This window comes from Tasmannia lanceolata, unplaced genomic scaffold (genome assembly GCF_043159265.1).
Source record: "Tasmannia lanceolata isolate RefF3 unplaced genomic scaffold, GAP_Taslan_0.1 ptg000018l, whole genome shotgun sequence".
In the NCBI taxonomy this organism is placed as follows: Eukaryota; Viridiplantae; Streptophyta; class Magnoliopsida; order Canellales; family Winteraceae; genus Tasmannia; species Tasmannia lanceolata.
In genome coordinates this window covers 2,102,485-2,128,782 of record NW_027518695.1, presented here as the reverse complement: position 1 = coordinate 2,128,782, position 26,298 = coordinate 2,102,485, and the positions used below count along the sequence as shown (strand labels likewise).

General features: G+C 38.0%; 2 protein-coding genes across 3 annotated transcripts; one reads left to right on the top strand and one right to left on the bottom strand.

Moving 5' to 3' along the window:
- Positions 1 to 631: 631 nt before the first annotated feature.
- Positions 632 to 13,167, top strand: LOC143849922 (serine/arginine-rich splicing factor RSZ21A-like). 2 transcript variants are annotated; one of them, XM_077359221.1, is made up of 6 exons: positions 632 to 787; positions 4,348 to 4,456; positions 10,276 to 10,364; positions 11,236 to 11,470; positions 11,860 to 11,973; positions 12,072 to 13,167. In XM_077359221.1, the coding sequence occupies exons 2-6, from the start codon at positions 4,368 to 4,370 to the stop codon at positions 12,109 to 12,111; spliced, it is 567 nt and encodes a 188-aa protein (XP_077215336.1). In that variant the 5' UTR covers positions 632 to 787; positions 4,348 to 4,367; the 3' UTR covers positions 12,112 to 13,167. The 2 variants fall into 2 exon arrangements, with proteins under 2 accessions (XP_077215336.1, XP_077215337.1); XM_077359222.1 differs by lacking the exon at positions 12,072 to 13,167 and having other exon boundaries at positions 11,777 to 11,914.
- A 2,745-nt stretch (positions 13,168 to 15,912) lies between these two features.
- LOC143851287 (spermidine synthase 1) lies at positions 15,913 to 25,820 on the bottom strand. The gene is made up of 9 exons (XM_077360652.1): positions 25,460 to 25,820; positions 23,058 to 23,134; positions 22,818 to 22,940; positions 21,585 to 21,689; positions 20,090 to 20,162; positions 16,938 to 17,009; positions 16,655 to 16,850; positions 16,250 to 16,379; positions 15,913 to 16,173 (listed from the first exon to the last, which is right to left on the bottom strand). Exons 1-9 carry the CDS (start codon positions 25,764 to 25,766, stop codon positions 16,108 to 16,110), a joined length of 1,149 nt encoding a protein of 382 aa, XP_077216767.1. The 5' UTR covers positions 25,767 to 25,820; the 3' UTR covers positions 15,913 to 16,107.
- Between the last annotated feature and the right edge of the window lie 478 nt (positions 25,821 to 26,298).

Genomic DNA, 26,298 nt, shown 5'->3' with positions numbered 1-26,298 from the left:
TAATCTTTCCCTCTCTATTTGTACTCGTAAGGCTACAGGCTTCTCCCATTTGTGATTGAATTCCGCATTTACCATTGTACGGGGCTACATTACATCCTAACTCCTAAGAAGATAGAATTGTGGCATACAAACCATACACGATAGGGACCAACAAAAGAATTGTGTTGACCATTTTAGGCCAATTCGTTTTGAATTTCGAGATGACCAAATTTAAACACAATTTTCAGTCTAATAATCAGCTCTCGACACGGAATCGATTCTCAAATTCCAAAACGAACATGACCTTGAGTAAGGCCAGGTCTGTCCTATTATAGAATAGTAGGGGCACTTTTGTCAAGAAAAATATTCTAACTTTGGCCTAATATGGAGGGATGGCAAGGGACTTCTTAGAAACGGATAACCGTTGGATGGTTGAATTATCCATGTTTGCCCATGATCCGTCTTTAATGGGGGCCCATTAGATGGACGATTAAGATCATGACACACGAGGTCACATGCGTTGAACGGCACACACAAATATATGCCGTTTCGGATATGAAGGTATTTCGGTCAGGCTCGGTCCCTAATGTGTCGCTTAAGAAAATACGCACCCAGCGTATTTTAGCCAGAAGTAAATGCCACCTATAAAATACACCATCCTTTTTCATAATAATAATAAGAGCCCGTCGTGCCTCAATCTAGGGTTTTCAAACCCGGCCAAAACCCTCTCACTTATCTACCAGGCCGTGAGGGATTTGCGAAGAAAATAGAGGAAAAACCCGTTATTTCTCTGATTCGTTCGTTCAAGGTGAGCCGAAACTTTATTTTCTCTCCAACTTCTCTTCCTTCTGTTTTTTCCCCTCGATTTGGATTATGGAGATATATTTTCTTTCTTTTAGTTATTTCGATTAGATGGGCTCTGTTTATCGGCTCCAGCTACATGATTGATTGAGGGTTATTTTTAACGATTTCTGGATAGCGTTTAGCTTTTGAAACTGGATTTGTGCTATCTTGCACTTGTTGTGTTACCGTCTTTACACTCCACAGGAGTGCCTATTATTATTGTTGTTCTTCGTTTTGTTATTGTTAATTATTATTAGGGATTTGCTAGGGAATTTCGCGGAAAGGCAATTCGCGTTGACTTTTCACAAGAGAACAGCCACGCACGCAGGTTCTCTTTTCATCAGATTTTGTCCTGTTCATGTAATTCATCTGAGGTGGCTGTTCTCTCATGCCGCGAAATGCCTTTCCATGAGAATCCCTAGCAAATTCCTTATTGCTATCATTATTTTGACTACTATTAATAGATGGGAATTATAGGATATGCTTGATCTGAACAAAATGATAGGTGGGCCATTGTACAGTGATCGAGATCTGTGGCCCACGATGCATGTGTCTTGTTCCAAGAGCCTCTCTCATCGTATTTCCGTTACTGTTATGTTAGTTGTCTGCAAATGGGAAGCTGGGAAAAAACTTATAAGCCATGGTTCACATGCTGTGGGTAAACCATAGCTGCCAGAAATGCCTTGTGGGAGCCGGAAACGAGTTTCGGAAGAGTGAAAAATGGGTAAATGCTTCAAAAATGCATGAGAAACGTATGAGAACCATATGAAAAGCTTATGTGAACACGTGTGAGACGCATGAAGGGCGTGTTAGAACCATTCAAAAGAAAAAAGGTGTGTTAGAAATGTGTAGAAAACCTGGGTTGCTGAACATATCTGCCAACTTTTCCTCATGCTCCAAGTATGCGAAGAGCTCTTTGGCTCCCTTCTCTTTTCCTGTGAAATAGAGGCCTAAGAATCAACTAACCCTTAGCATGGTAGATTCGGCCCAATCCCCACAAATGTTCTCGAGATCCCATGTCCCAATTCCCACATCTATCAGAAGCTATGATCTGTGAACACGGACATGGAGTGTTTTACACAACAATCTCCCAAAATCTAGAAACAGGGACACGGCTACAATAGAAAGTATGTATAATCGTCGTTCGTGGATACAGATTCGTGTGTCAAGTTTCGAGAGGGATACGGGGTGTCTGACGGCAACCCCTAAAAATCTAAAAATGGTGGCACGTCCATACACGTACATACATATAGAATTACTGATTACTATCATAATTTGCAATAATATAAATACAATATTCATTTAACAAACTAATAAATCTTTGGATTAATCAACTATAGTCTAAAACAATCACAAGAGAATCAAATAACAAGGCATTTATCAATTTAATCTAGCTCTCTTCCGTATCCAATATGCTGCAAGTAAAGGAGACCAATAGGATACAATGAATATAATGTTGGAATAAGAGTTTGTTTAGGATTTTATGTTTTGGGGATGGGATTTCATATAATAGCAAACATTAGTTAAAGAAGAGCTAAAGGAAGAGTTAAATCAATATTCAATAGAAAAATAGAATAGAATGTTACACTTTTTTTTTGAATGGTAAGAATAATTTTATTGAAACCAAAAGGATCAAGATGATCCCCACGAATACAAGAAGAAGTTACAAAAGGTAAAAGAGAAATAGAATAGAATGAGTCAATGACACACTTAATATTGCAAATGTGTTGTCACATCCACATTAAGTCCTTTTAGCAGTATATTTAAGCATTGAAAGGAGTGTCGACACGTGTGGACACGCATGTCGTGTTGTGTCCAACTCCGACACGACACACGTGTCAGCAATAAATTCAAAGCGTTGGCTAAATCATAGATCATAAGGCAATATAACGGATTGGCTTAGCTCTCACTTCACCTGACAAGATCCACTGCGTAGGACCCCTGCCTCCTGATTCCTTCACCCATCTGAGCTCCCTAGAATCTTTCTCCACAACCCGCTGAATGGGGGCAAGACTAACCGCTCCAACGATAGACAAATCAGTCACTAAATTTGTGGTCTGGACATCCATCGTCTGTGGCATATGTTGTGATCCACCAGACAATAGGGGCATCCATCGTGGAAGCCTCAATGATTAATGTACGCACAACACTGGCTCTGATTTCTATCTACTTGGGTTTGTAGCTCACCAAACTCGATCACTTCTGGTTGCTTGCGTCCATCTACACCTCCTAACTCATTGCACATAGACCACACTCCAAGTTGTCCGAGAGAAACTTGTTTTCGGCCGCCCGAGCCTCTTTGCCGTAGGAAAAAACCGAAGGATCCCATCTAATTCATCACCACATGTAGCAGACCCCATAGTCCTATGAGATTCTCCAAACACAGGGGAAGAAGTGGTGGGGCCAGGGCATAAGGTGTAGTTGGCACTTGGGTCCTATCGGCTGGTGATGCTAGCTTCCCTACAACTTAACGTCTGGATGACATGACAATTGGGGCTTGGCGTGCAAGAAGGCAAGTGATCAAATGTCAAAATCGCCTCTATCAACTCCTGAGCGTGCACATCCACCTCTTATCAATAAAAAAAAGAGCATCTGCATCTCGAGTTAGCCAATCACCAAACATTTTGGACCTCTTTATTGCAAGTTGCAACCCTCTAATCTGTCATGGATCTCTTTTATAGCATCCACAAATCTCTATGGGAAAGAGATCCCCCACCTCACCCATCTAACTACATAGACGGAATCTCTCTTAATGATAATCTGGTCAATCTAAGATACATGCACCGGTCTGACCCCATGAAGAATAGCTCTAACCTCCTCCATGTTTATCTTCTTTAAACCTCTCTTTTGACATGGCGTTCGCCTCTCTTGGAATTTGATTGAAGGAGACACTGAAAGTGAAGGTCTCCAAGTCTCCAACCCCCCTCACCGCTGCAAAGATTAATGTAGAAGCTGACAATGGCCTCCTCAATCACGGATTACACAAGAATGCCATTGATAGATAAGGTGCATCTATAGTAGAGTTAATTTTAACCATTAAAAAAAACGAGTTAATTTTATTCAATATGCATGGCAATATTAAGGTGGCCGATATCAATCCTCGTATGGAAATTGGAAACTTGTCTACTTGGCCACTCAATGGCTGGGATTGTCTTGCTGCCTAACATCTTATACTGGACCAATACTTGATAGTATGAATGATCTCTGGCAATGAAATCTGCCATGAGCTCTAGCAATGAATTTCATCGAGTAACAAGTATCTCTGAGGCGTGTTGCTCGGTTGGATGCTTTGACTTTTTTATTATTATTTATGATGTTATCAAGGGCTAATAAAAGGGATCTTTCACTTAAATGTTTTTTTTTGTTGTTCAATATATTTCTACTCTGTTGTTCTAGGTAATGAAAATTGCCGGAGTCTTGAAGATGCCAGTCAATGGCTATTATCAAACATGAAATGTTCAATTTACACTATGTGCTGGATTCAGTTTCTTATATTTTATTATGTTTTATATTTCTTTGGATTAGGATCTTCTTGGTCTCCTATCATGTCTCGAGTGTATGTTGGAAACTTGGATCCACGAGTCACTGAAAGAGAATTAGAAGATGAATTTCGAGCTTACGGTGTACTTCGGAGGTAAAGTTTGATAGGTTTGATATTTGGATATTTTTACTGACATCTTGTGACTGATTATGCATCTTTTTTGCTGCACTCTGAAAACTTTTGGTCAATATTCTCATCCACGTTAGCTTTTCTATTTTGCTTTTCGTTCTTTCCTCCAAAATTGACTATAACAATTATTTGTATGCTATGCTGATGATGTCGAGATAGCTAATTCTAGAAACATGATCTGTCTGTTTCCAATATGTAGAGGACTTCTATTTTTGCGGTTTATCATTTGCTTTCCCCAATTCCTATAATTTTTTTCTTCGAATGACTTCCTTAATTTCTCTTTGCCATTGTGCTGCCAAATTCCAGCTCTTGTTGTTATTATGGTGATGATATACTGTTGTAGGATCTTATTCTTTTCTCAATCCCATTATCATAATTCACTAGTATTATTGAATGGGTTGTTTTATGACTTGTTTTTAACATCAATGGATTTTAGAAGCTAAATGTGTTTGGTGTATGTCCTGGTCTAGATGCGAGCCATTGACCTACTGCTTCTGTCTTGGTTCTGCTAGGTGTTTTTGATCTTGAATGAATTGAGCTACAAAATTGAACTTACAAAATAAAGTTAAACACCAGGACCCTTTAAGACCTATGTCACAAATATCTCTGATATTTTCAAAATACAGTGTTTTTATCGCGAGATTTTGATAAACCGACAAAATCCCGAATCAATCCCGAGATTTTAAAAATATAGTGATAGTTTAGTTTTTATCATAAAATATCCCGATATTATCCCGACTTTTTTACTATTTTTTATTTATATTTTTTCTTAAATTTAATTTTTTTATATATTTTTAAATAATTTTATTTTTACCGTTTATTTCCTGATATAAACCCGAAAAAAATAATAAAAATTAATATATCCCGAGATTTTCCCTTGCCGAGAAATTCCTGAGAACGGCATTTGTGACACAGTTTAAGACATATATTGCCTTAAGAGGAGACATGCATCCAGAATTAAGGCAAATGATACCAGATAGAGTGATAGACGGTCATTTACCAACTAATGCTCAGCTCATTAACCATATCTTTTGAAGATGGACTATTTATTATTTAATACAGTGTTAGGCAGTTGAAATTTATCAAATACAAGATTCTCCCTACATGCTTCAGGTTCTAGTGCATGCTTGGGCCATATGCAAGGTTTTAAATGTCGGTTTTGGCCACTCCCGAAACCAAAATATTCAGTTTAGGTGGGAATTTCGGCCAAAATCATGTAAAAATTTGACAAAAATTCCGATTTTCTTAAAATTTCCACCGAAAAGCACAAACTTTCTGTAATTTCAGTGGAAATCTTTACATTTCATGGAATTCTTTGACATTTTGGTAGAAATTTTGTAAATAAGGGTGAAAAACAAAGTTTTGGTTGAAATTTCTGCCGAAATTTTAGATTTCGGCGAGAAATCATGTAAAAATCCGATTCAATGTAATTTTGGTTTTGGTCCAAACCAAAACCGAAATATTTCGGCCAAAATTTTGGATTTCTGCCGAAACCTAAAACTATGGCCATATGATGAATATGGTGTGTGCCATTACTCATTAGCATCCACTAGGAGAGGACACCTCATACTTTGATGCATACGCCTTATTTACACTTTCTAAGAAACTTCCATACTTCTCTTTCTTGGCTCTTTCCCTCTCTCTCAGTTAGTAAGAAATACATTGCGTTACCAAATGACTACTATCGTGGTTTAGAGACGTATTCAGGATTTTCGAGGACCCAATTCGGTCCGATATGGACAAAACCAGATGCGATGAGTACAGATGTTGTGTATCGGTTTGGGAACTGTTTGATACAATTCCTGGTTTGGATTTTAAAAACTTGATAGTGCGTCAAAAAAGGGAAGACTGGATTAGATGAATGATCCTGGATGACTAAGTTATTATGACGCAGCCATGTTTTGCAATTTGTTAGCTGGGAAATTGTCATGTGGTTATGTGACATCGATTCGGCTCAGATGGACGCAAGTAGGAGAAGATCCACCATCAGGGAATTGAACTCTGTTTCTTGAGGGGAACTCATCCAAAATCTCTAAAATGATATTTTTGCCATTCAGAAGGCTAACAGACTAAATTTCACCATGAATTTCCAAAGCTAGGGAGATTCTATTGATAGCAGATTACAATTAAATAATCTTCTTCTATTCAGACTGGTTGACATGGTAGGTCATATGTCCCCACAACACCAATACTCAGTCTCAATTACATGACTGGCCCTATTGGCATGTGTAAGCCTATGGAACTACGACAACTCTATTTGAGGCATTCCCACCATATCCAACATGTGCTTCTCTTTTTCCGTTCAAACTTGTTGAGAAAATCCACTGAGCAAATCCGATCTGACCATGCACAAATAAACGGAAAAGTAAAAGTAAACACAAGGTACAAGATGAACACCGAAATTTTACGTGGTTCGGCTAAGATGCCTACATCCATGGGCAAGAATACGATCTTCCACTATGAGAAAAACAATATACAAGGATTACAACAAACCGGCAACCCTTTCCTAGATCTCTCAACCAAGATTTTACAAGAGAGTAACCCGAGAAAAACCCAAGAAGAAGGCCCACTAGGAACTTGAGAAAACCCAAGAGGAAAAACCCGAGAAGAAGCCAACATCTTCTAACTTCATCGTATCATTACCATATAATAAAGTCAAGGTTGTCATACGAATCAAGAAGCGAAGCAAGAAGCAAAAAGGGCGACACTGTGACTTCTTTGATTCCCACCATGAGCAATCAACCCATGCTCTTGACTCCCATCAAGAACATGTTTCTTCCACATTTCATTCGAAAAGAGTGACATTGTGACTTCTAGCTTTATCGTATCCTTACCATATGATAAAGTCGTCACCGGGTTGTCACACGTATCAAGAAGCGAAGTAAGAAGCAAAAAAGGGCCTTGTCTTCTTCCTTCAACTTTTCATCAACCTTGTGGAGCTGATCCACAAGCCCATTGAATGCAGTAATGTGCTCTAGAAGATTCCTGCCTTCCTGCATCTTCAACATGTACAACTGCCACTTCAGATACAATCGCTTGGCCAAGTTTTTGACAAGTAGAGTTTTACAACTTCTCCCATAATTTAGGCGCTTCTTCTATGACGATAAACATAACGTTTTCTGCCAGGCATAGTCGAATCATTTGAACCGCCTTCGACTCAATGTCTTTCTACTCAGTATCCATCACCCTCTCCGGCTTCCCATCATTTCCCTTCAACGCCTTAGTCAAGCTATGTTGAACAAGGATGGCCTTCACCCTCATGTGCCATAGGGTGAAACTGCCCTTTTTGTCAAATCTATCAATGTTGAATTGGGTAGAGCTCGATTTTATCGCCATCTCAAATCACCCTCGGTGTGAAGCCCTACCTCGAATGAGAATTCAGACAATCTTTCTACCTTCGACAATCACCCTAACCGCGCGATCCAACAACAATACCCACGATTGCTCCAACCGCGACCCGACGACAATCTCTCCAACCTGATTTGACAAAACCCGCCGGGCAAATCCGATCCGATCGTGCACAAATAAACGGTAAAATAAAAGTAAACACAAGCCGCAAGATGATCACCGAGATTTCACGTGTTCGGCTACGATGCCGACATCCATGGGTGTGAACACCATCTTCCACTATGTGAAAAACAATATAAAGGATCACAATGGAGTAACCCAAACCCACAAACCGGCAATCCTTTCCTTTCCTTCTCAACCAAGATCATACAAGAGATTAACCTGGGAAAAAAAAAAACCCAAGAAGAAGATTCAATATTAACCCGAGAAAACCCAAGAGGAAAAACCGAGAAGAAGCCCACCCCTCTCTTTATCTCCCCTTTTCTCTCCTAACATTCTCACAGCAAGAAAAAAACGTCTCTTGCTTTTACCTTTTATGTTTAGGGTTTCCCAAAAAACCTAAAAGACTTCTTTCTATTTTCATTTCCCACTACATACAAGAATCAAGGCAACTTTCCCAACAAAACTAATGTATTTTGTTTGAGTTTGATCCAAACAACAAGGGGAAGTTGCTAATTGTCCATACCTCCCTTTTCTGCCTTCTTATTGTTTGCATTTTCAAAGCACTATTTTAGTCTTAAGAAAATTGGTGCAACGAAATTCCAATGAAAACAATTGTCAGTCATTGGGCTTCATGTGACGAGAAGTTCCCGTTCTCACCAATCTAGCTACTTCATGTTTTTTGCAAAGAAATACATTAAGAAATACTGGAGAGAGGTCCCTCTTATAAACATCATTGATGATGCCTCTTATAAACTCCTCCACTTGGTGAAAACATAGGGGAACACTTGTCGTTTTCTCCTACCAAACGGTTCAAATTGTTAATTGGAAACAAATACGACAGACGTACTTTGTTTGTTTATTTTTTATTCCCCACAACTACACCATTTGCACCAAGGCTTTCATTAGTAATAAGTAGAGTTGAGATCAGTGAAAACATTAAACGAAAGAAATCTCCGTCTCACCCTAGGGCTGCTCCTTGCTCTAATAAGGGGAAGAGGGTTGAAACCATACATCCACATAATGGATTCCCTTCCTCTAGAGGGTTCATGTCAACCATCTTATGATATAGTGTTTCACCTTATTACAGTTCACTATTCACCAGCTAGTGGAACGCGGCCATGGTTTTAAATTTCGACCGAAATCCGAAATTTCGGGTTTCGATGGATACCGAAATCGAAATCGGTAAAACCTGAAATGGTTTATTTTGGTCAAAATTTCGTTTATCGTCCGAAATTTAAGGGGTTTCACCCAAAAATCTCGATTTATGATAATTATTTAATATTATCCCAAAATTCCGTAAGAGATAAAATAGCTGTTATTTGATTTCGTTAGATTTCATCCGAAATTTCAGTTTTGGTGAGGACCGAAATGCATTCTGAAACCGAAATTTGAAACCATGAACGCGGCTGAAGAAAATCCTAGTTGACTCGGCACGACGCGGTCGAGTACTCGGTTGATGCGGTCATAATTCGAGAGAGTCAAAGGAGTTTTTATTGACTTTGTAGGGAAAATTGTGGAACGAGAAGCGGCGCAACGTGGAACACGGCCTAGGTAAAAGGGAGTCAACTCGGGGGAGTCGACGCGAACACGGGAGAGTTTTAAAACTATGCATTTGACACTAAGATCTGGTCATGTGTGAACAGACTTCTGGCCCGACAAATAAGGCTGCAATATCAACTCCTGCACGTGTGTTTTCTAAGAACAATCGCTGGGTGGTCTGGTGATCTTAATCCCAAAGCATATGTCAACTTGATCTTTCATATGAAAACGTCTATAGTTGAGTTTTAAGAAATTTTTCTCCAGATATCATTGTCAGTAAATTTTCTCCAGATAGCAGGTGAATTTTCAAACATTACTTGGTGTGGCTTAAAAATTGCAGCCAACATGGATTGTAACTGGGGTTGTTTGTGAATGAATTTTCTTTTCTATGTTGGATTATGTGATGCCCAGTATTATGATTTTCTTGGAAAGCAGTAACTTCTACCATCTTGTTGTATGTCCATTTTAAAATAGCTTATTCAATGTCTATACTGCCCTTTATGGCTCACACTTTAAAATGTTGTAGAAAAACATAGAAAAGGTTCCCGTTTGACCTGAGGCTTTTTCGTAACACGTTAGATGTTGAAGGAAGGTAAGATGCCTATTTATATATAGTATGGGTAACCTAGCCTGATGGTGCTGGCACTGTTTATTACTATTGATGTCATCTTAGGTTATACTGTAGGCAAAGTTGTGTTCCTAGTCTCATACACTCATTGTGAATTAAAATGCAGTGTCTGGGTTGCCCGGAAGCCACCTGGCTATGCATTCGTTGAATTCGATGACCGCAGGGATGCCCTAGATGCAATCCGTGCCTTGGATGGTAAGTACAAAACATTCTTTCGATCTGCTGTTTTAAGCTCTTACTTTATCGGTGTACAGAATTTATAAATTACTTTATCTCCTACTAAAATCTTATTCGTTATGACCATACCTTTGATGAAGCTGTCTTAGTCATTCATATCTAAGGGTATTTTAGTCGTTCTATCGAAAAGGAGTGATTTCTTTGAACATGTTTAATTTAATGATCACTGGCTAAACTTCAGCTACTTGCAATTACCAAGTAATTAATGATGCTTATGCAGCTCCACTTGATATTCCTTGTCAACTAGGGGTGCAACTTGGGTGGGCTCAACCCGGAAAAAAGTTGGGTTGGGTTGAGTTCAAGTCGGGTTCGGGTTCAGGTTCGGGTTGGGTTTTCTCAACCCGGGTTGAGTTCGGGTCGGGTTCAGGTTGAGGGCTCTGGCAACCCGACCCGAGTGAACCTGACATTTTTATAATTATTTATATTTTTTAAGCTTAAAATCTCAGGTTGGGTCGGGTTGAACTCGGGTCGGGTTCTTGCAAAAAGGGTTCTTCGGGTTGGGTTGGGTCGGGTTTGGGTTGAGCAAATGGTTCCTCGGGTCGGGTTCGGGTTGGCCTCAACCCGATCCGACCCGACCCGAGTTGCACCCCTATTGTGAACTGTCTTTCTGAAAATATTGTATTTAGATTAGAATGCACATCACAATTGCCAGTGGTTGGGTTGCTATCAATCCTTCTGTTCCTCTACAACAATTTCCTAGTTTACATTTTAGGGCCCTTTTTACCCGCTTCGTTTTACAGTCAAGGAACCATGCATGAAGGGAAAGTTGTTTCTATCTTATGCGTTCTCAAATTGGGAGAATTTATCTCTTCATGGTTTTATCTACCAGGGAAAAATGGCTGGCGTGTTGAGCTTTCTCATAATTCCAAGAGTGGTGGTGGAGGCCGTGGTGGTGGTGGTGGACGTGGTCGTGGCGGGGGTGAGGATTTGAAATGTTATGAGTGTGGTGAACCTGGTCATTTTGCTCGGGAATGCCGCTTGCGCATTGGTTCTGGAGGCATGGGTAGTGGACGACGTCGAAGCCCAAGTCCTCGTTATCGTCGAAGCCCAAGTTATGGGCGCAGGTATGCTTTCACTCGTCTTTGTCCAGGAGATATGTTGCATTCATCCTACATTTGTGGGCTGTTTTAGCATTTTTTGGCACTTATCTCAGAAACTTGGTTTAGTTTATACTTCACAACTTTTGGAGTTATATTATAGTTGGGAGAGCTCTAGCCATTAGCTTGAGGAGTTGGTGATTTAATTCACAACTTTGCCCCACTTGGTTTGTTTGGGTGGTCAGCGATTTGAATCACTCAGCTGAGGCCAAGTCAAAATAATCAACCAATTTGGGAGAGTCCAAATTGAAATGAACCAATCTAACTTAACAGGGGACCGTGCCAAAGATTGCTTCCAAGGTTATCTTTGATTTGGGCGTATGATCTAAAAACCTAATATGTTGTGGGAGTTACAGTCCCCGCGGGAAAAGATCTCCAAGACGACGCAGCATATCACCTCGCCGTGGCCGTAGCTACAGCAGGTCACCACCATATCGCAGCGCTCCGCGTGATTCACCTTACTCTAATGGGTATGCCATGATTCTATTCATATGAACTTTCTTTCTGGTGCCTTTTCTTCATGTCTTTATATTTGATTGGCCGAAACTTATGTCTTTGCTTGTTTCAGAAGCCCTGTTGGCAGAGATCGACGCCGGAGTCGGAGCTGAAGTAGATTTTCCTGTTACGAGAATTGATATGATCCCAGCATTACTATACTACTGTTGGGATTGGAAGTTCCAAGACAAAAAAGCCCCTTACTATTTTCATCTTCTGCATGGAATTTGGGTTTGTTAGACAATTGAAAAATGTGCTTTGATGAGTAACTTTCTTCTCCAAAGTGGTTAGCTGTCTAGTGGAGGCTTTGGACTCCTCACTTTCAAACGACAGAACTCTCTTCAGCTTGCTGACATAAGGAGAGGTCACTTTTCTACTTTATATTGTTTTCTTATCTATTTTTACATATTTCAGTTTAGTTGTTAACTCTAATGACCATGGCTTTCTAATTTACTACTTGGTAATCATCTATGATAACCCATAGTGGGGTTTAGAACAGAGGTTTCTGAAAAATCTTACATAAACTGTGCCTTTGTGTTTGTTTTGAGGTGAGGTTCTGCTAAACGGTATCGTTCGGAACTCTCCGACACGGGTTTTCTGCATCTGTGCTTCACACCATCTACTTGTTGCTTCTTGTGCTTTTTCCTGCTTGAACACCCCGTCGAAATTGCAAAAGCTTGGAAGCTTTGGTTACGCACCACATTGTTAGATGCTCGCCCTTCTGCAACAAAATCTTTTTTGACGTTTTTCTTAGACCTTAAACGCTTAGCTATGTGATTTCAAGACAAGGAGGCTGCTCCAAGCTCTTCAGGTACTTCTCCGCGTCACGATACTAGGCAATAATCCATCTTATATATCTTCGGCTTTATGTCGGTTGTTTGCCTTCTGCGATGATACGTCCTTGAAGAAACATGCAAGGGGGATCAAATTTCGGCTGTCGTATTTGGTCTTAATGGCAGGTTTGTTATTATCGCCCCATAATTGACTTGAAGGTCTAGTGATTAATCTTTTCATATGGGTCAATCATACTTGCAACCAAGCATGTTTGCAAAGAGCCCCATAAACCAAAATAAACAGTATGGTCACCTGTTTGATTAGTGATCAAAGGAACATGTGAAACATGTTTTTTTGTATTTGCTTCCCACCATGAGTTTATTCGTCTTACAGCATTATGGTGTCTATTCTTGATTGTGGAGTTTTATTGTTTTCAGTAGCCAGTTGTTTGCCTATTTGTGCGGATGTTGCCTTCACAAAATAGGCAGGAGTCAAGCATCTTTAGTGACAGTAATACACTAATACTACTTCACTCTAACATAAGCATGTTGTATGTGCGTATTTCTGTATAGTCTGTGCCAACCATGGCTTTTGCAAGCCATAGAGCGTCTTGTTCTCCATTGTTTTCTTAAACTCCGTGTGAGTTGTGTGATGATGCTCTACAAGATAAATGGTCTTCGATGTCATATACATATCCCTGCAGTTGTACCTGAAATTTACCTTTTACCGTAATTACTCTTATTTTTTTGGTAGGTCACATAATTGTTATCTTTAAATAAAGGAAAATGCTAAACGATGATTACTCTCCTTAAAGCTTATTCGGCATTTCGGCCTCTATTTTGCCTTGCCTATGTGATTAGATTTGTTGATAAACTCGATATGAACGACAACAATGTCCCACCAAATGTTGTTAAAAACACACGGGCCATATGATGCTGAGCCCTTGTTCCATCAAGCCTGGTTTGGGCCCCGTTTGGATGTCATAAAAAAAAGGATGTAAAAGGGAATGCCCTTATTTTTTCAGCCAAAAGTTAAATGGGTGTTTGGTTTACAGGAGAAAAGATTTTTTCATAATTTGCCTTGTCAACAGCTTATTGGCCAACATGGCTCTCTCTCTCTCTCTCCATTGTCACCACCATCAACCTCAGGCCTTGTTGTATGAACAAGATATCTTGTATGAAGCGAAGTAAAGAACATGCTTCCAAGAGAACCCTAAACCCTTGTCTGGAATTCGTTGATGGTGCTTCTATGAGAAATCAAATTTCCTGTTTTAATTCTCTTCTTGCTTTCAAGAAAAAGCCTTGTCCGGTTTGATTTCTGTACAAAGCCTATGCAAGAAAGGGAGAAAACCCCTCTAAGAAAATTCTCTCCTTTTTTTTTTTGCCGCCTTAATTTTGCTCTAATCCTTGTCCAGGTGAAAACTCAAACCCTTTCAAATTACCCAATCCAATTTTTTTTCAAGCTTCCAAGATTCCAAGTTTCTAAGAACATGATTTGAAGCGTCTTTTTTTTTTTTTTTTGTCAACTTCTAATATTCCAAGCTTCTACGAAAATGATTCCAGGCTTGATTTTTGCAAACAAAGGTCCTCAAATTGTTTTCCAGCTTTTCACGTCTCTGCATTATGCTTCACTTTTCCAACGGCATCGGGAAAAACCTTCCGTGACTTTGATGGAAGGATTCTTGAATCATCCATTCTCTCTAATGGCTGGTCTAGCGTTTGGATAACCAATATGAAGAGAAAGTATAAGTAGAGCTTTGGATGTCCTTTGGATTTTAACTTATAGTCTACCGGATCCTCTCTATTTACGTGAAAACACGTAAATTGGGTGTGCCCCAAAAATCATTTCCATAGGATGATCCTAACCCTCCGATCTGAACTGGAGATTTCCAAAAATCATTTATGGAATCTTCTACAGATCGGAGGGTTAGGATCATCCTATGGAAATGATATTTGGGGCACAACATATTTACGTTGTGCCCGAACAGATGAACGGTTTGGATCATAAAAAGAAGTGGACCGTACCTACTTTTTTAGACTTCACTTGTTTTCACGGCCACCCATCATATAAATTCTCTCCATTTTAAGTACTCATTAATTGTACCAACTCCCAAAGGCATTAACTGCAAAATGATAGGAATGCATGTTGGCATGCCTGATCTTGGAACACTTTTTAATCTTCCACATAATTTAATTTCGTATATTTCTAGCCCTTGTAAGCTTATATGAGCAGAGACGTTCAAAAGTTTTGGACAATACTCAAAAACAGATGTGCAAGGGGTTTTTTTGCCCAGACCCAAAAGAATAGGGTTAGTAAATTCTCTTCTTTTGTTTTGCACGGACCCAAAAGAATGAAAACTGGGCTCATTTCAGTCTGCCTATATCCTTTGGACTATCTTACTACTGCTATAGGTGGTCTCTACTTTGAGGTAGATCTTGGCAAAGTTATAAGTCCAAAGTGATTGGGAAGTGGTGCATCTATCTCATGTATATCCATTTTAAACCAATTTTATTCATTGAAAGCCCATCTTCATTACGACTAATCTTTTCTCGTCTCTTCTTATTATTTTGATAACTTTTAATTACACTTGGGCCACGTTTGGATACTCACAAGATTTAGAATTGAATTTCTCACATTTGCAGTTGAGATTTGGAACTGGATTAGACCCTTAGATTTTCAATCAGTTACAACAATGAAAATAAATCCGATTTTCAAATATGTTATCCAAGACATTATTTGGAAATCGAAATTTTTGGCAATTACCTTCACCCCCACTGCACGTCGACGTTGCTGCTGCAGCAGCAGCCAGACATCCCTCCCTCCCTCGTACAACATGAGCATGAGGATGATTGACGTATTTTGTACCCAAAACTCAAATCCAAATACAAATACAAAAACATGAGGTATCCAAACGTGGCCTTAATTCTTGGTTATGAGAAGCTGGGAACTAATATATGACACTGTTAGTTCGTTGTCTGCCATTCTGCTAAGGGTTTCTCCATTTTAATATTCTATAAACACTGGTCATGCCAACTACATTGGGGTGAGGAATTCAAACATAGTGTGGAGTTTTACCTTGAAACTAGATCATATTCGGGTTGAATAATGTTCATTTTTAAGCACAACATCAACCCTTTGCATGCCTAATCATACTCTTACCTTAACTTTGACCCAAAGAAATTCCATTATCTTTGAGCTACAACTGCCTACTTGACATATAAAGATAAACCATTTTAAACCTCAATTTATTTTTCGGTCCGAATTCACGGTCTATTATGATGATGATGATTGCACATAAATTACAACAGCAATCCCATCTGTCAAAACTGTTGGATTCACTTAATTTTGGAATCGATTACCCTCTTTGCGAAAGATGGTAAACAGAATGCAGCAGAATGGATCTGCAAAAGAGAACCCATGTGTGAGAGAGAATAAATATGAATGCATGGAAAGGAGAATTAGGAGGACGAAAATCACCTGTGAGTTATAAAACTTCAAGGGTCCTTTCGATTTGCACTGATCTTCATTCTCGTCAATGGGATTCACTGGATGCTGGAAATCAACTGTTGGCCCCGCAGTTGAGCAAAGCATGAAACCAATCACGCCACTGCCACCATTGAACATTAACATTACCTTTAATATTTTCTAGATATAAAATCTATTTCTTAACAAGAAAACAGTAGGGAGTGCAAGTTGGGTCGATTTTTAGGAATTTGGGTTGAACTTTTACCATAAAATCGGGCGGGTTTGATTGATTCCAATTCGCTCAACCCGACCCGACCCAAGTTGCACCCCTAAATAACAGGAAGATAATTGAACCATAATGAATAACTGATTAACTGAAAAGAAGTAATATAATGTAAATAAAGTTTCAGAATCTGCCTTGGATATGTAGGTACTGTTGTCCATGCATAGTCGACAGCGCCTTTGAAAATTTGGCGGCAAACAGAAACAATGTCTTCAATAATGTGCATATGCAACCATATACTTTCTGCCTGAGTGCATACCACTCCTCCTGGGCGAAGAGCTTTGGCCACTGACTCAAAGAAGGGCTTCTCAAAAAGTTCTTGTGCCGGCCCTGATGTAGCACAAACAATTTTGGAAAAGGTTTCATACTAGTAAACATGAATGGATAGTGGACGGAACAGGTTTGAATAGGCTTTACCTATCGGATCAGAGGAATCCACTATGATTGCATCATAAGTACCTTCAGGAACCGCCTTTAAGAAAGCGACGCCTGAAAATTGAGAATCACAAAAAAGAAATCATGCATTTTTTATTTTGAAGAGATGATGCATTAACAAATGAAAAATCATGAATATACACAACAGTTTTCTCTCTCACTCGAATTTCCCCACGGAATGTTTAGAAATCTGCATTTAATCCAGAAACTGGTCTTTTAATTTCCGAGTTTCTTTCAAACAATTTAGCAAATAATTTACTGTTTTACAAAAGGTACTGATGTCCGCAGGACCATGTTTTGAAAATGGGAGGAGCTCACCTTGTTTTACATGTTTTAACCAGCTGTCAAAGGCTCCTTAGCTTTCTAGGAATTGTAACAGCCTTTGACAGATAGTTATAACATGTAAAACAAAGTGATTTCGTCCCATTATCAAAACATGGTTGTGCGGGTGTCAGTCCCCTTTATAAAAACGTGAGTCCGCACTATGCTTGGAACCAAACCAAACCAAGCAGAGCTGGCGGAGTTACAAGTCAATCAATGAGTTTTTGAACATTAGGCTTCATGGCCTGTTGCCGTTGCGAACTATTTCACTGCTGGAAGTTATGCATCTGAAGAGCTGAACCTTAGAAGCCATTAGGGGGCTGGGAATGGAGTGGAAGAATGGGCATTTTTTTGTTGCAGGTATGAGTGGCCGAGGGAAAGTCATTCAATTAAATACGTACTTTTTACCCATCCACGCCTTTTAAATACTTTTTATACATCTTTTTAAAACTTTTCGTTAGTGCTAAAGTTATCCTTATACACTGGTCAGCTGTTGGAAGTATTTCCATGCCTGATTGATGTAGCACTACTTTGCAGCCAGATTTTGACCCAGGATTATAGCCGAAGCATGAACCATAGAGGGGTGAAAAAAAAAACCATTGTTCATGACCTAGAATTGGAACCCAGTTTTAACGTAGATGGAGTCCACTTCAATGTAGGACCGTTTGACACAGATTGAGCCCATCCTTCACAAGAATGAAGAAAGATTCACTTAAGTTACTTCAGGTGAATTAGAATAAAAGAAGACCCCACGTATTGTACATGCCCACTGTTCATAGCACTGTTACAGTTCACATTACTATTCACAGGCATAGTGTTTGGGTCTGAAGTTAATTCATTTCTGTTTACAAGTCAATAGTTAGAAGGTTCAAGTATTAGAACTTTTTATTTATATATGAATGATAGATAATTTTATTAAAGAGAAAAAAGGCAAGATTGAAATGTTCGGAACAAGAAGAGAAGCCAAAAGGCAACAAAACATAACAACTCGACAAAGGGAACGCAAGAGGGCAGCGAGTCAAATAACTACAATATAAGCATGTTCACCCATGAGCGGGCAAGATGGCCCTTAGTCACATCGCACATATTATATATATTTGCATTCTTTTGTTTGAGGAGTTTTGGAACATTGAATAAAGAAAGGAAGAAGCTGGACACAAGTTTTCTTTTTTTGGCAGTTACTAGCTGATTGTGGGGTTTTATTGGAAAAGAACAATCCAAACGAATACTCCTGCTGCTATGTTTTGTAGGATTTTCATTAGATTTGACTATGACTGTAATCAACCTAGTTTCTGGTCGGGACTCTTCTTCTCTTTGATTGAGGTGTTAACAACAAAAGGTGAGTGCTATAATTTATTTTCTATTGAGAATTATTTCTAAATTGAATCAAGGTTGGATTATTCTGTTAAAATATGTAACAAAAAGCCACCCATTGACTTTTGGTTCTAATTTTTCATAAAAGTTTCAAAAAAAAAATATCATTCTTCAGCTTGACAAAGGGCTCTCTGTAGCAGACATACTCCATGTCGAAGAAGAGCTTCGATTTGGTGGTCATGGCTTCCTTCTGCTCGACAATGTATGTCGGATGAGCTGCATGTCAAAGATCTCTCGCCTGATCTGCTCGATCAAGCACTCTTTCTTTACAAGATTGTAGTTTTCACTTTAGTGGTAATGCTTTCGTTGGATTGAATATGTCTTCCATGATAAACCTTCGCAAAGGTACCTTTCGGCAGAAGCCTTCCCACCTCATACTTTTCGAACAGCAGATACCTCGGGGTGTGATGCCATTGTTGCTTTCCCCTCATCCATTTTCCCTATTTCTAAAGAAAAAATTTGTTTCGAAAGATTGTGTCCTCTTGAAAACCTCAAAAGTCACGGTAATTCTTGGATTTTTCCATACCAGGGGTATAGGCACCGGAATCCATGATAGGACAACATGCTTGTAGCCATTAGTACTTCCTAGAATGGGATCAGACTGAGTAAGGGAAAATTGGCCGGAAAAGGAAATTTCAGCTCTCTCCTCAGCTTCATTTCTTCTTCGTCTTCCTTTTCGCTTCTCTCTCTCTCTCTCTCTCTCTCTCTCTCTCTCACTCACACACACACACACACACACACACAGGCAGCCTATATACACTATATTCCCATGTGCCATACATGTGAGGCCAACCATGATTGATCTAAAACAGTCATGTTGTAGGGCACATCTTGGGCAATTCTCTACCAAGAGATTATTATGATCAAGCAATTTTTGTTCGATCAAGATCCATAAAAAAAATAGTGAAATAGATTGACCTGCAACAATCTAGACTTGGTAGCCAAAAAAGCCATCAAAGACATGGTTAGAGTGGTTAATTTTTGGGAAAAGGGTAATCCAAGGTGGAGAACACTGTGAATGGCTCATATTAGTCAACCTAGACCACACAAGAATGATAGAACCAGGAAGCATGGGAATATGATATGTCCCAGTGAGCATGGGAATCCATTTCATTATAAAATGTATAAATTTTAATAAAAAATTTGCATAGTATACATAAAAAGTTAGAGAACAAAGTAGAATAGCATTTTCCCTTTAAACTATTCATTGAGATTCATGAAAAGAAACAAACAAAACGGTCACATAACTAATAAACTACTAAAATTTCATGTCCCACACTTAATATTCTAATATATATATATATATATATGGAGTATGGTAGTGAGACTTATTTGTTTTGGTACTCTCCACCCATTTCTTTATTTGAATTTTGCCATCAGTTTGCAGTTCTGAACATGATAAATGGACAAATATGGGAACCTTTGGAAGTTGATCATACCATCACCAACATGGAGAGACACACGAGGATCCTCATATCCAATTGCAAGGTCTGGAAAAAATTGCTTAGAAACCTGGATAAGAAGAAAGAAATTCGAATTTAAAAATCAGAGAACTTTCCATGTTAGGAGAAGATGTGTGGCGTGTGCTATCAGGTTCAGATATTGTTTGGCATTCCAATGGAGTCCATTTAAGCTTAATATTATTCCAAATGCCCAACCAAAAGATAATATAACCATATAATATACTACATTAAGTGCGAGCCAGATTTTGACTATGACAAATAATATACTAACATAGCATAAACAATTAAAGCTTTAACACATAGCATATGCTTTTGTTTAAGTGAATTGTCTGACATTTTTGAACCATAGAACCAAGACGGTATCATTATATAAACTCATACCTATGATATAAATAACCATGAATTCCTATATATGTTGTTATGCTATCCATTAAATTATCACATGTTATGCAAAAAATGTTATCATTGATGTGTCCATATGAAGTACCACATCCAAATACAGGTCTTGACTTGTGTATCCTTAAACTAGGACAAAGTACGGAGATTATAATCTTCTTACCATAATCATTTGATACCATAACTTACAAATAAAAGAAACTTTGTACTCAGTGTAATATCTGACGTAGTAAATCAGGTCAAGGTTCCATTAATTTATGATAAATTATAGGTCCTGACATGAGTATAATAAAATACAGACCCTGTATTTATAATAAAACAATCAAGTCAGAACTTGTATTAATAATAAGATACAGGTACTGACTTGAGTATCCCTAAACAAGGGAAAGTGCAGAGATGATAATCTTCTGACCATAATCATTTGATACCGCAATGTACAAAGATAAGGCCTGTATTTATAATAAAATACAGGACCTGACTTGAGTATCTACAAAATAAGTACAAATGGCACTGAAATACAGCTACATAAAAGTATTTCATTATTTTATTGGTGAGAAAGCTGAGAGAGAGAGAGAGAGAGAGAGAGAGAGAGAGAGAGAGAGAGAGAACCTGATCTCGATGCTGACATCCTTGCATCTAACCATATATTTTTGCAATTTTTAAGAGAATTTGTAACTTTGCAATAGTTAAGAGAATAACTGTATTTTTTGTAAGCTAAAGGAATATATAAATCAGTATACAAGCCATTAAAAAAAACAGTATACAGTAAGCTATTCACACAAGTATGTTAAGAATCTTATCAAATATAACCGTTAACTTCAAAGGTGACTAGGAACATGGTTTTCCAGCAAATAAGAACTTGTATCCCTTATTTCAAAAACATATGTTTCCTTTTTTGTTGAACAAAACATTCTCAAAACTGTAAATAACAAGGCAAGAGGCTATGAAATATCAAAAGAAGAATAATAAAACAATAACATATATGATAAATGTGTATATACCAGAAACATTGCTCTTAATTCATTAAGCCATGTGCAAATCATGAGGAACGACTGAAAAGGTATCATTTACTCACATCCACAACCATTCCATCGATTTCACATATATCAATATGCTCCACAGAAGAATGTCGAGATACTTCCCGCAAAACTCCACCGTCACCTCCTCCAATAACCAATACCTGAAGAAAGTGACAACTGTCTAAATCAGTAAAAGCAATAGAAGTGAAAATAATGAAGAAAAGTATTATGTGAGAGGAGCAACTACTTGTTAGTTATGAAACACTACGAGGAAAATCGTCGACCACAAGAAACATATAACTAGGACACTAGTTTAAAACTACATTTTATGATTAATATTCTATCTAGCAATCCAGCAGACCTATCAAAACCTGTCTACGGAAGTTAGGTTCCAAATAAAAAAGATGCCCATACAAGTTGTATGCGCTCCTAACAGAAGATCAACACGCAGATGGGAAAAAAAACAACAATAATCACAGTGTCACTTTCTACCTTCAAGTAAAGCCGTGAATAAACTGTGCTAAAAGGCTTCACTGGTTCCATGGCAGCAGAGGCTAAAAAAGTAGGTAAACATTTTTCACCACTGAAATTAAGGAACTACAGTGAAACACTGCAGTGGCCAGTTGGAGAAAACATTAATCCAGTTACCCATGGAAGTGAAATTTAACTAGAAAAAATCAAGGTGTCCTAGACAGCTTGGAATACATCCTCTCCCATTTCATAGTGCACATAGAGCGTGTGGGCCACAGAGTTTAGGAGTCCAATTAAACATGGAGGATCAGGTCCATTCCTCCACTAGTTTCTTTCCTTTTACATATATAGGGACTCTGAATTCATATGCATACAGTCTCATTACAGTTGTTCCAATTTGTTCTGGAGTTATTTTATCTTTATATATATTTTTTAACAATTTCCTACAAATCAATCCACTTGATTTAACTCAATTTTTGTCACCTAATAGAGGTTGAACAGTTATTTACTTCTTTGCTACAGAGTAGATTCAATTTCATTAAAAAATATAGACGGTAGAAGAAACAAAATCTTCTGATCCTAATTTCTACTGAGAGCCGACAAGTTAATGGTCCATACAAAATGCAAAATACTTCACAGATCCAATCCACACACTTTGGTGTGAGAAAATGTTATTTGGGACACAAAGGGAATATGTTGAGCCAACATGTAGCTAAATACAAAGATTCTTATCTCAGACTAAGGATGCAACATAGAGGCCTAGTATTTAAGAGTTCAAAAAAAATAAGTAGTCGATTAATTCTAGAGGATAGGAAGACCTTCTTAGGATTTGGAATGGAGCAAAGCGGAAGGTGGGCTATCATTTCTTGGTATGCACATTCATCCCTCTCTGTGACTTGAATTACCCCATCCAAGACAAGAACCTTGCCATATGTTGATGACTGAAACAATAAATAAGACCAAGATATATTGCAGTTAGAATAAAGTAGCTTAGGTAGGGAGGATATGTGGAAGAAAAACAAAGATAAAATTGTTTAGTTACATAGAGCATTAAATACCTGAAATATCATAATATTTTGGTATTCAGACTTTCCTTGGAATAAGATCTTTTCTACCTTCAAAGAGTGTGCCTCTCCTATAGGAAATCAAATCAAAGAAGTACAGTTATTCACAAGCATATTGTTTGAAGCAGAAATTTTGGAAAGTATAGTAGAAATACATGAACAAGGATAAATCAGGAATTCTAAGAACAAAATCCGAAAAAGAAAGATAAGAAAAGATCAAAAGACTACTAAGAGTTCAAAAACATTTCACAATAATATTTACCTGATTTGCAAGCCTTGCAACTACAATATTCACATGCATAGCAAATAATAGATACAAGTCACAACATAGACATGCATGTCTGAGAGAGAGGATGGAGATAAAACTATAAGCCTGTGGAATAATAACTAAACAACATATCCATCAGATGGGACCTAAGGTCTTATGAACAAAATCTTCTACCGAAAGTATCATTCCCACTATGGAATCTCACTCCAATTCCTACTTCAGAATCTCTTCTTCCTCCTGCACCCGACTACCTCTACCATGATCACATAAAGACCCCTTTCAACTCAATTTTGGTCATCATCTAAGGGGCCGTTTGGATACAGGTATTTTAAAATCCAGGTTTTTAGTTTGAAAACAGTGTAAAAGATGGTTCATGATCAAGTTGTTGTATGCTGTCCTGACAGCGTTTCTTGGATTTTAAGTGAGAAATCCAGGTTTTAAAAATCTCTCCTGCATCATGAGATTTCCAAAACCTGGAAATATGGGAGGATCTGCTACTCTTGCTGACAGAAAGAAGGGCGAGAAGTCAAAAACGACAGCTGGTCCGCTTCTTCTCTTGTCTCTTAGCTACAATTTTGAAGAAATCCTGGATTCTAAAATCCGTGTATCCAAACGGCCCCTAAGTGTCCATGAACTAGGTGATCACCTGTAAGTTATCCTAGGAAAAAGGGTATCTTTCCTTTTAATAATGAAAAATTAACTAGAAATAAAGTCTAGCTCATGCTGATTTTTTCCTTTAAGATTATTCATGCTAGGTTCCTCATAAAGACCGACACACTTGTCATCTCGAACATCAGAGTTTCCAGGGAAGATTGACACACTAATGATCTTGAACATTTATAACTGTATATTATATGCATTTCGTTTACCAAAGTTTACAAGTACAAGTTTACGTATGAATCGAATTCAATTTCAATAGCGCCAAATCAACTCTTATTACAAAGACTCTTCAAGAATACAAATGACATACAGAGCAAGGCAAATATAGTAACCACAGTATCTTCTGACATCCACAACAATGTTTTATAAAATGTTCATTATACTAAGATGCCTAAATAAAACTTAGGTCACCCAAAATATATTTATCAACTACCGTTTCACAAAAGAAACATTGAAAAACTTGAGCAGACCACAAAAAATAAAGGATACAACTTAAATAGGAAACATGGATCAGAATCCAACTCATAAAATCATGAAAATATGTGATAACAATAACAAGAAACCTTATGCCTGAACATGATTTTGCAACATATACAAAAAAATAAATGAAAAATCTTGAGTAATCCAATGAGAAAAAGCAGCCTTATAAATGGATCTGGTTTCATTGCCTCTCACAAGAACCAAAAGTAAAAGAAATCCTTATGCAATCAATGTATGAAATCTATGAAAACCCTCCAAAAGCATGAGATAAAAAGACTTTGGCTTCAAAGCCAGACTAGCAACATAAAAAGTCTTTAACAAATCATAGTACCATATACATAAAAGAGGAGAGCTCAATAAAAATAGTAATAAACTATAAGTGGCAGTGCTCATAAAGATGATGATGATGATATGTAATATATAATAAAAGACCAAAAGAAAGGGAAATTTTGAGCAATCCCCAAGTCAGAAACTTCCACAACCCCCAAAAAAAAACATGACAACCACATCTGCAAAAGCGCACTCAACAAATACAACCCAATCCTTTAAAGCCCACCTTAACAAAAGAACAGAAGAATTGTAAGATAAAAACAAGAGATATAACCAAAATATAGCCAACACATTTAAAATTTATGGTTCTACAGCCTCACGAGCACAAGAACATATTCAGCAATCCTATTTCAAACAGCATCCATGGGAATTGAAAAACGCCCATGGTTTTACTCCCTCTTCATAAACCATAAGAAATCAAAGCAACCATCTCCAAAAACCACCCAACAGAAACCCAAAAGCAAAACTTACAGAGCAATAAACAAACAAAACCAGTAATGCAGAGCAAGCCATATTCAACAAACCAGTGATTTCACAGCAACCCAAAAAAACAAAAAAGGTAAAAATAGCAACACATCAACAACAAGGAAAAGAGAAAAGAGAAAATAAATACCCAGATGTCTAAAAAAAAAAAAAGATAATTTGAACAGAAAGCCACCTGGCCACATGGGACTAATCTCAGAGAACCATCCAGGAATAATAGAAGAGATGAAATCAGGTTCCTTTCCATTCTCCATCTCAATGGAAACAGATGAAGAAATCCCATTCACATTGTTTTCATCATTCTTCCCATCAAAATCATCATGTGCTCTCTGCCTCTTGATGGACAAATCAGAAGCAAAAGCAGTCTCTTCTGCCATGAATTTCCTCTCTACCCTTTTCTCCAAAAACCCAATAGAACCCAAAAACTCTCTGTGAGGAAGGATTCTCGGCACAAGTCTAGTTATAGGAAGAAGAGAAATCATGCACCTAATCAGGTCTCGTGAGAGACCGACCACTTGCGAGTGAGAAAAGAACAAAACAAAAAAGGAAATAAAATAAGGAAAAAAGTAAATGATATGATAAGCTCTGCTTAGGAAAGATGCCTAAGACCAAAAAAGTTATGATTACTGTTGAAGTACAGTATAAAATGATAGACCTCTCAATTAGGGTTGAAACTTTTTCACTGTTTTACAGGGCATCGAGGGAATGTTAGGGGTTTGAGCTGATTAGAAAAATAAAAAAAAATTCACCCCCTTGTAGGATGAATTCACCCCTTATTTTTCAAAATCGATTGTATAATCCACACCATAGGATGATCTGAACTGTCCATTTGATGGGCCACAACGTAAATAGGTTGTGCCCGAAAAATCATTTCCATAGGATGATCCCAACCATCCGATCTATAGATGCTTGATTATGGAGTTTCTCTATAGATTGGAGGGCTAGGATCATCCTATGGAAATGAGTTTTTGGGCACAACCTATTTATGTTGTGACCCATCAAATGGGCAGTTAA

What these genes read in the sequence shown, in the direction of transcription:
- LOC143849922 (XM_077359221.1), top strand. Translation starts at nt 4,368, where the DNA reads ATGTCTCGAGTGTATGTTGGAAACTTGGATCCACGAGTCACTGAAAGA. An exon ending in TGCAATCCGTGCCTTGGATG is followed by an intron (nt 10,365 to 11,235) that starts GTAAGTACAAAA and finishes TTTATCTACCAG; the next exon opens with GGAAAAATGGCTGGCGTGTT. An exon ending in GATTCACCTTACTCTAATGG is followed by an intron (nt 11,974 to 12,071) that starts GTATGCCATGAT and finishes TGCTTGTTTCAG; the next exon opens with AAGCCCTGTTGGCAGAGATC.
- LOC143851287 (XM_077360652.1), bottom strand. Translation starts at nt 25,766, where the DNA reads ATGATTTCTCTTCTTCCTATAACTAGACTTGTGCCGAGAATCCTTCCT. An exon ending in GATTAGTCCCATGTGGCCAG is followed by an intron (nt 23,135 to 25,459) that starts GTGGCTTTCTGT and finishes GATTTCCTATAG; the next exon opens with GAGAGGCACACTCTTTGAAG. An exon ending in GGATTCCTCTGATCCGATAG is followed by an intron (nt 16,851 to 16,937) that starts GTAAAGCCTATT and finishes GTGCTACATCAG; the next exon opens with GGCCGGCACAAGAACTTTTT.